Source organism: Beta vulgaris, chromosome 4, assembly GCF_026745355.1.
Source record: "Beta vulgaris subsp. vulgaris cultivar EL10 chromosome 4, EL10.2, whole genome shotgun sequence".
Classification (NCBI taxonomy): domain Eukaryota; kingdom Viridiplantae; phylum Streptophyta; class Magnoliopsida; order Caryophyllales; family Amaranthaceae; genus Beta; species Beta vulgaris.
The window spans coordinates 39,657,471-39,668,282 of record NC_079205.1 but is presented as its reverse complement, the minus strand read 5'-3'; the positions used below and the strand labels follow the sequence as shown (position 1 = coordinate 39,668,282).

The 10,812-nt window shown below is 34.4% G+C and overlaps 1 protein-coding gene across 1 annotated transcript; it reads right to left on the bottom strand.

The window, feature by feature from the left end:
* Positions 1-283: 283 nt before the first annotated feature.
* LOC125496660 (uncharacterized) lies at positions 284-1,591 on the bottom strand. Its single transcript, XM_048642181.1, has 3 exons — positions 862-1,591; positions 431-759; positions 284-304 (listed from the first exon to the last, which is right to left on the bottom strand). Exons 1-3 carry the CDS (start codon positions 1,589-1,591, stop codon positions 284-286), a joined length of 1,080 nt encoding a protein of 359 aa, XP_048498138.1.
* Between the last annotated feature and the right edge of the window lie 9,221 nt (positions 1,592-10,812).

The following is a 10,812-nucleotide window of genomic DNA, read 5'->3' as shown; positions in this document are numbered from 1 at the left end:
GAAATAACCATGTAGAGCTCCATTTACCATCAAGGAGAACTTAGGAGAAGTCACACAAGTCATGACCTGCTCTATAAATCTCTCAGGGAAACCCAAGGCCTCTAGCATCTCTTTTAGAAAGGTCCACTCTATTGTATCATATGCCTTTCTCATATCAATCTTCATCATGCATCCTGCACTAGTATTCTTCCTCCCATAATGCTTCACTATATCTTGACAAATCATAATATTGTGCATTATGTATCTACTATGCACAAAGGCACCTTGGTTCTCCATGATAATGTCAGGCAACACCATCCTCAATCTATTACATACATAACACCTTTATGATGCATTTATAAATGATATTGCAGCAAGAGATAGGTGTATAATCCCCTATATGACTGGGACATAGGACCTTTGGAATAAGTGTGATTGAAGTAGAGTTTACCTCACTCAGGAGCCTACCACTCTGAAAGAAATCTACAACAGCTGCTATCACTTCGGGACCAACTATATTCCAACAATCTTTAAAAAAGTGGCTACCAAATCCATCTGGGCCAGGGGCCTTATCAGTATGTATAAACCACATAGCCACTTTCACTTCTTCACTAGTAACTGTCCTTATTAGATTCTCACATTGCTGTGGACTAACCACAGGCCCTGCTACTACAATACTTCTCTTGACTTGCCTTCTGTGTGATAAAGTAGTCCCCAGCAAGGAGTGATAATAGTCCAGGAAAGCTTGGTTAATCTGATCAGGTTGACTAACCCATTCACCTGCCTCATTATGAATCCCAAAAACAACATTTTGAATCTATCTCTTTTTGATGTGCCTGTGGAACATTTTTGTATTAGCATGTCCATCTTTAAGCCATGCACTTTTGGCTTTTTGTTGCAAGAAAGCCATATAAGAATCATGAGCTACTCTATGATCTTGTGCAACTTGTAGTTCTTTCCTTCTCAACTCCAAGTCTTCAGGATGTTGATGCAAAAGAATCTGACACTCTCTCAGATTCTCAGCAGTAGATATCTCCTTTGCTTGTAAATCAGAGAAACCATCCTTGTTCAATTGCTTGAGTTTAACCTTCACTCTCTTCAATTTCTGTGTGACCCTGAACATAGGAGTGCCCACAATCATTTCATTCCAACTGTTCTGGACTATGGTTTCAAAGTTTGCAGCATTTCTTCCACATAATATAGCAAAGTATCTAAAAGGTTTTTTTCCAGAGTGTAGCCTAGGATGAGTGAGTAATACCATAGGACTATGATCAAAATCACCCTCAGGGTGAAACATAGCTTCAGTGAATTGGTAAGCCATGACCCACTCCACATTACACATCACTCTATCTATTTTAGAGAAAACTCGAGCATCTCCACTTTGCTTATTATTCCAAGTGTAGAAGCAACCTGTAGCTTTCATGTCCTCCATATGACAATTATCTACACATCTTCTAAACTCCACACATTCACTGCTTCTAATAGGAGCCCCAATTCTATCCTCCATATTTAGGGGACAATTAAAATCTCCCATCCACACCCAAGCACCATTTTGAACCTTCAAAGCTTCTAAATCACCCCAGCATGCATAATGCTTTCCTACTATGTGCATCATTAAAAGCATAGATAAAAGTACTATAGTAGTCAGCTTGCCCATCCCTATGCTTAACATGACAATGAACTAACTGACTAGTACATTTCAGAATATTAACATCAAAGAAATTGGGGTTCCAAAAGACCACAATCCTCCCTCCTTTATGATATTGAGCATTAGAAGTGAAACACCAACCTGGACATACACTTAAGTAAAGATTTCCCATGTTAGAGACCTTCACTCTTGTCTCTAAGAGGCTTACCAACCCAGCAGATTGAGCTTGGATGAAACTCCTCACTACCTTTTGCTTGCTAGGGCTGTTTAAGCCTCTTATGTTCCAGCATATCGCCTTATTCATTAGGAGCTGGAGGCTGATCACTCCTCCCATCATCTGCTCCAACTATTTCACACATCATTTGTCCTACAACCACTTCTTCCTCTGTCAACACTTGGAAAGGGTTCATGATAGGCACCATCCCTTCCAATGTTTTTGGCCTACTAGGAGGCCTATGAGCCAAGCTAAACCCCTCCTCATCTGTCTCCCTTCTTTTATTACTTTGAATTATCGGAGTTGCAACCACTGCAGCTTGTGTAATAGATGGAACCTTAGGCTTCCATACCTTCCTACCTATCATTCTCCTACAGTTCGCAGCAAGATGTCCAAATTGCTTGCAATTTGAACATAATTCAGGCTTCCATTCATATACTATCTTGACCTGAATACGTGTATTCTTCTCATTCTGAAAACACACATGTTCAGGAAACTCTTGATCAACAACAGCCTCCACTAGCACTACCCTTGCATACTGTAATCTTTCTCTTTTATGAGTTGCCTGATCTGTTTTTACAACTTTCCCAATCAATCCAGCAATCTTGAACAAACTTCGTTCTCCCCAATACTTGAGGTCAAGATTATGCAGTTGAATCCACATAGGCACAATTTTCATTACTTCCTTAGAAAGATCCAGTTCAGGCGTCAAAGCTTTAATAATCATCGGTTTCTTATGAAAGAATTGAAAGCCTCCATTAAGCACCTTATCTCTATTCACGATAGTTGTGAATCTCACTATGAAAACACATTTATCCACACTCGCAACCTTATCGACCCCCATATTCTTCCAAATCCTTCGAATGAACCCTTCCATTACATATATAGGTGGATTTGCCCCTAATATGTAACAAATTACAACCGAATTCCAGAAATCTATTTCCTCCTGAATATCCTCAACATCAATTTTCACACATTTTTCATCCACAATCACCGAATTCAAATCAGAGTGTAAATTCAATTGATTCAACTGAGAGTTTGCAATTACGTTTTCATTCTCTTTAACATGATCATCAATTCCTTTTCTAATCGAGAAATTCAAGTTACCTAAATTCGCGACATGTAACACAGGGGTCTCTGTTTCCTGGTTCACCGGATTGCTCTTAATCGCCGTTATCCAGTTCATAAATTGAGTTCGGAGCATCGATTGTTGCTGCACACTACGCAACGATGATCGAGGTGATAAATGTTCACCTAAATCCTCCAAGTCCTTCTCCGAACTTTCAAAATCTATCACTTGAACTCCCAAGATTTCATCCATGATTCGAGTTTTCTTTGCCTGAGAAGAAGAAGGCACTTTCTTCGCCTTATTGCTAGAGGTTTTGGACTTCCCTTAAGCTCGAGTTTTCCTTGCCATGGCAGCTCCCTGCACTCACACGCATGCACAGAGAGAAAAACTAGAGAGAGAAGTTCCCGCCCCCAACAATAGATCTAGGGTCACTTTTTAGGAAGAAACCTTGCTCTTTTATTTATAAAAGTTATTACAACTTATCATAAATCAATCCTCACTCAGTTCCTCTAGGAACTAGCTAGTTCCCAGTGACCTTGTTCCCCCTGAACACGTGACTTTCCTCACTTGACTTCATTAGAAGTCTTCTCTTTCTCTCTTCTCTTTCTCTTTTCTCACTCCCGAATACAAGATTTGAGTTCTCTCAACCCACACTCTAAGAATATTACAAATGTGTATGTTAAATGAAAAAGTAATTACAAGAAAACTTTCTAAATAATAATAGACTTTATATATATTGCATGAAAGTTCTTGAGTTTTTCTTCGCGTAATTTCTTCCTTAAATAGTTGCTGCAATACTTCCTTCATCTTGACATGTTGTGCTCCATGTTCTCCTCAAATGGCGCGAGCGGAGTAATGCAGATCATGACCTGATTTTTGCTACATTTCCTCCACTCTTTTTGCAACGGAAATAAAGTACCTTCCACTAGCCGTTAGTGAAAGCATCTTCAGCGAGTTGGTTGGAGAGCTTCAAGGAATCAGCTCCACATTTTATAACACGCCATGGGAGTTTGTTGGAGAGCTACAAGGGATCACCTCCACATTGTATGCCACGCTATTTCCAACTGATTTCACGCATAACAACAGCAACAAAATATCTACTAACTTAAAGAATCTTTTATCCAAATATTCTAAGTTACTAGAATATTAAACATACCATATGATAAAGATTAAAAGAGTATAAGATAAATATCTTAACTTAGATTAAATAATTAATCTTTCTCAACAAGATATAAATACAAATTAGAACATTACATTATTTTTGGTTTTTATATTTTTTGCTTAAATAGATACTATATAGTAAAATTAACCTAAGTATTTGACATTATCAAAACATGGAATACAATAGGATATTTGAGAAACCATATGGACAATTTAGGGACTTATAAATTTCTCATCATGACTTCATATTGGTCAATGAACCAAAGATAGAGTTCGGGAGTGAGGGTACAAATATAATCAGGATTTAAATTCTCCCATTGTTGGTCTCTACTTAATACGATTCATGTATAGCTTTATGCTATTAAACAACCATGTAATATATGTTTTCATGCAATCTAAAAATTGATCCATGTATTGTAGGTTTATTAGACAAGCATAAGACTGATTTTTGGTGGTATTATTGTCTATGCAATGAAATTACAGAGAACCTCATCCAATTGTTTATATCATCTAAATTAGCAGTAGGATGTTCATTAAGGTCTTTGATTAGCAAAAAAAGAAATGTGCGGTTATAAAGGTGGAAATGAATATAACAATGATATAAAAAAATATAAAAATGAAGATTAGAGGTGTAGAATATACAAGAGCATGAATCTTTTAAATAAGATCTATATCATGAAATTAAACAAGAGCATGAAGATTGTTCGTAAAATAAGAATCAAATTGTGATTGACCCTCAAGAATTATATCTTTGTCGCATGGGTCTTAAATAACGATCCGCGGGAGGAGCAATCTTGAAGCTTGAATAGAAATTCAAAGGGTTTGATTATATCATTAAAGTGTTTGGAGTATTTTCACTGAGAGTGTAGGATAGCGTGTTTCAAACTGTATTTTCAAGCATACGAAAGCGTGTAGAGCCGAGTAGAACACATGTGTAATTATAGGAAAAAAATTCCAAAAATCGAGCGTAAAAGACAAAAAGAGTGGCGTGTGTGGCGCACGGCACTTGCACTAGGCGCAGGTTTTTGTGTTTCGATAGCTGTCTCAATATTGTGCGCAAGCATCCACGTGCGCTTGACGCATCTGGCTGCGCATCGCACAACCACTAATCTGCATGAGTTTTGTTCGCCAACAGATACCTATTTATTTTTTTATCAAAATAATATCTTTTAGGTTCAAAAATTAGTTATTTTGAAGAACAAAATTTTGATTATCATTAATCTTTTCAGAATTATTATCAAGAATAATTAGTATTTATCAAAATTATGATTAATTATTAGAAATAGCTGATTGAGACTTTCGATAATGAGATTTTAAAATGCAATTAATTATCACAAGTAAGAGCTCAAAATACAAAATATAAAGCTTGTTTGAGTGCTCTTCCTCAAAAATATAAATCAATTTTTTTTTATCCATCGTTCATGTAAGTAGTAGCAAAACAAACTCCATCTCTTCCTCTCTTCTTTAACCTAAGGTCCTCAATTTAAATCCTTGAACTAGTTATTAGGCCCGGGCTATGCCCCGGGTAATAAAAAATTTCATTTATTAATATAATACTTTGTGATAATAACAATAAATACAACTTAGCCTAGTGGTTAAGACTGTAGTATATGTACTTGAGGTCTTGGGATCAAACCCTATACTATGCAATTTCTAAATTTTTTTATTGTACATAGATTACATGAACTAAAACTCCCTAGTGTTAGTACTGTAGTGGTCAACACTGCTCTTCAAATGGTATCATGCATACATAATTAATTTTAATGAACATGCAAATTTATTTATTTTTAAGGATGCAAGGGATATCTTTAATAACATTAACTAATTACAACACATATTTTAAATTTTGTGGAAATATGGATCATTAAGAGATGTTAGATGAGATGGTGATTCTTTGAAAACCCTTACGTAAGGTCAGAGGTTCGAGCCCAGACTTCAGTATATTTTTTTTTTAAATAATGATCACTTGACTTTGTTGGTTAATACACACGTGGCAAAATTCTAATGGCAGGAGGAGAGTGTCACGTGGCGCATTGACGTTGTTACGCACGCCTTTTAATATATATGTATAGATATTTCATTACATGAATCTACTTTTTTGTTTCAAATATTCAACTAAAATGATCATCTCACCTTGATCTACTGAATGATACCCATTTATATTATTCAGAGATAAAAAATTATCATTCAAAACCCAAGAATTTGGGGAAAACTCGTGTGTTGGTGATTCAAAATCCTAGAATTTTTGTAGAAGAATAAAAAAACGGTGAACTAGATATGGGGGAATTCTCATTTTTACCCTTTTTACCTCATTGTTTAACCCTAAATTTAGGGGAATTTAAGTACCGACACTACAAGAAAAGGCTAAATCAACGAATGCTTCTTTGCGACGGTTAAAATAACGGACTTTATTTTTGCACTCGGCGACTGTTTTAATCTGTCGTTCACTGCTTTTAAAGGGGATAGCGACGGATAAACAGTCGTTTTTAATGAACGTCCGTTAAAACAGTCGTTGATATTATTATTCTAAATTTTAGATTTTTTTAGTTTAGGCGACTGTATTAAATGGTCGTTGATGAAAAAGGAGACAAAATATAGTTGGCCTCTTCATTCGATTTAGAGACAAAGGGAAAAGGAAGGCGCGCGAAGTAGAAGAAGCCATAGATGGCCTTAGGTCCGACCTCCACCTTATCTTTCTCCTTCCGCCGGTAATGCCTGAAGCTTCATGTTTCTATTTTTTAAATTTTTGTTACTCATCAAATCCTAATAATTGGGTTGTTGGGATATAGGTGGCCCAACACCATCGTACGCCGACTGTAACCGCTTCTAATTCTGTCTCCTCTTCGCCGGTAATACCCAAACCCTACGTATTTAATTGTTTTTTGATTCTTTTGGTACTCACCAAACAGTCCTACGCATTTAATTGTTTTTTGATTTTTTTGGTACTTACCAAACTGTAATTTGGCTTTGTCAATGTAGGTGGCCAAACACCACTAGCCGACTATCGTCCGACTGTGCCGGAGCTCTGTTACTGTCTCCTTGCCGCCAGACTTCCCCACCGCCTCGTATGCTTTAATTTCTAAAATCTTTAATTTTATTTGTAAATCTAGTTTATTATATGGTTAATTTTGCTTAATTTTTTAAGTTTGAATTTTGTTAAGTGCTTTAAGGTTATCGTTTAATAATTTATTTTCTACGTGATGTAGGATTCCATAGCATTTTGGTGTTTCTCTTTGGTTTAGTTGTAAGGTTAGTCGCAATTTTGACCATATTTTGTCTTTAATTTATATTTTTAGTATTTGTTTTTAGAATATATTTGTAGTATTAAATATAGGGTATTTTATATTATTTTTGTTCATTTAAAATCTATAATTTAATTTTTGTGTATGATTTTCATCATGGTATGAAATATACTCCCTCTGTGTTTTTTTATCTTTCTCACTTAGAATCTTGACACTATTCATAATTAGAGAGAATCTTCTAGATTATATAAGAAAAAATATAGTCATGTGGTGTCTTGTTTGATTCATCTCAATGAGTACTTTATTAATATTCAATTATTATAATTTTTACTAATATGTAATGAAAGATATTTAATATAGAATAAGTGCATTGACAGACGTGCAAAGTCAAAGTAGGAAAGATGAAAAAATATAGAGGGAGTAATGTATTAAAAAAACTTTTGTTTAGAGAATGTTAAAAACTATATAATACATTAGTTTATATTACTTTGAAGTTTACGTTAATTGTATAAGTTTAAGTTACTATATAATTATCACAATAGTTTATATAATGGTTTGTTTATTAAAGGTTATAAAAGTTAAAAACAATATAATTATCATAATAATTAATTTATTACACATATCTTTATTTAGTTTACACTATTTGGAATATTTATATTGTTTTTTGACATATTTGTTTTCGTGGAAATAGTTTGGATAATGTTATAAATTTCATTTAAGTGTTTAAATAAGTACGTTTACATCATCATGTGCCTAGATACGGTTCAAGGTATACTCATTAGGAGTATACCTTGAATAGTCCCTTATTGGGACTGTTCTTGGACGTTTGACCTCACTTAGGTGGTGAAAGTATGCCTTTTTCCAATTATATGTGATTCTCAGTGATGTTGTTTCTCTATGTTATTCTCTGGGTACATATGTATGCCTTTACGAAGCTCACGTTATGTACTTGGAGAACTCATGGGAAATGCTGCCAGATTTTACGTAGAAGCGAATAGTTGGTATATATTCACTAGTGGGCCGGGATTAGATGTTCAGAAATGGGTTAGCTTTTCGTGATAGGGACCTTTGGACATCATTTTAAATCTATATGCATTTCATACAAAATATTTTAATTGTACGTATGTTGGTTGTTAATGAGTATTCTGATTGAAAATGAATGAATATGAGTAGTTTGAAGTTAGTTTAAGTTATAAACACCTCAAACATCATATATATATAGTTAGTTTCATGTATTTACTAGTAGTTCTGATTGAAAGTACAAACTATAGGGATGTTAGAACCAAATATAGTCCATTTTAAGTCCATTTTAGGATATTTTACTTGAAAATGAATGAAAATGAGTAGTTTTAAGTGAGTTTATACTATAAATACCTCAAACATCATATATATAGTTTGCTTCATGTATTTATCAGTAGTTTTGATTGAAAATACAATATATAGGCATGTTAGAAACTAATATAGGCCATTTTACTTGAAAATGAAGGAATATGAGTAGTTTGAAGTTATTTTAAGTTATAAACACCTCGGACATCATATATATAGTTTGTTTCATGTATTTATTAGTAGTTTTGATTGACAATGCAAAATATACGCATTTAGCCCATTTTAGGCTATTTCACTTGAAAATGAATGAATATGAGTAATTTGAAGTTAGTTTAAGTTATAAACACCTCAAACATTATATATATTGTTTGTTTCATGTATTTAATAGTAGTTTTGATTGAAAATACAAAATATACACATGTTAGAATCAAATATAGGCTATTTTAGCCCATTTTACTTGAAAATGAATAAATATGAGCAGTTTCAAGATAGTTTACATTATATAGTTTGTTTCTTGTGTTTATTAGTAGTTTTGATTGAAAATACAAAATATAGACATGTTAGTAGCAAATATAGACCATTTTACATGAAAATGAATGAATATGAGTAGGTTGAAGTTAGTTTAAGTTATAAACACCTCAAACATCATATATATTGTTTGTTTCATATATTTAATAGCGGTTTTGATTAAAATACAAAATATAGGCATGTTAGAAGCCAATATAGAGGCATTTTACATGAAAATGAATGAATAGGAGTATATTTAAATAGGCATGTTATAAACACTACAAGCAACGCAAATATAGTTTGTTTGGTTTGTCACATAGTTGTTTTTACTTGAAATGGGATGAATATGAGTACATTTAACCAAATACAGGAGACATACAACAAGAAGCTGGATGATTGTACCACTCTGGGGTCACAGCCAAACCCTAATATGTTGTATTGGGAGACAGTTGGTGGGAGGAACAGAGGAAAAGTGCAAGGGTTAGGTCACGGAGATAATTTGTACTACAACTATTCATCAGGGCGAGGAGATGACTCTTCACAACCATATGAGCCGTCCATTTTTTCTCAGATTGAGGCGCATGTGGAGGCAAAGGCCACTGCACGGATGGAAGAGATGGAGGCAAAGGTCGCATCACGGGTGGAAGAGTCAAACCGGGCCCTCCTGCAAGAAATGATGAGGAATATGTCTAGTTTTGGCCACATGTTCTCAGGTTGCAACACAAGCCCCCCTTCAGAACGCAGACCAGAACATGACCCAGGATTTCGTGGTGGCGGTAGTGCTACATAGATACCCGTGACATTGTAGTTTGTTTGATTTTGGCAGCTAGGTAACTGACTTAGACTTATAGTTTCAATATAGTTAGTCTAACTATATGCATTTAGTGTCTATTTTTATCGACATCTAGCTTTGTTTCTAGATGTATAGGTATATTTTTTGGAACCCGACTTCTACTTTATTTCTCGACACAGGGATCTATTTTGCGTCCATATATTTTAATCTAGGTAGTTTTTCTAACTATAGACATTTAGTGTCTATATTTATTGACATTTAGCTTATTAGTTTCTAGATTTGTGAATATATATTATTGTAGAACCCGACTTATACTTTATTTCCCGACACGGGGATTTATTTTGTGTACATAATTTTAATATATTTCATGTACTTATATAAGTTTCTGTAATGTATATTAAAATTGCATATTTTTTTAGTTGAAGATATTGAATACGATGCAAGACCAGGTTTACCGTAGTAATTTAGATGCAGGTGCAAGTTTAATTATTATTTTGATACATTATTATCTAATTAATGTAATTTAAAAAAACAATGACGGCTAAGCAGTCAATGTGTAAGAAAGTAAAGCTGTCACAGATGCAAAACGCAACGACTGTTGTTAAATGCCAGCGACAGTATAAATTAAAGTGGTTGGTGTATTCAAATTCCAACGGTTTAGAAGAGTCGCTTCTATTCGCGACTGACTTTTACCATAGTTGACTGGACGATTATTTTAAACCGTCGTTGTTTTAACGTCTCTAAAGGATCATCATTGTTTCAGCGACAACTCTAAAGTAGGTGGCACATTCTCAATGTTGGTATTAAAAACATACGTTGATACATTAGAAAACTGTCGTTGATATTCCTACCGACTGCCAGATGGTCGTTGAT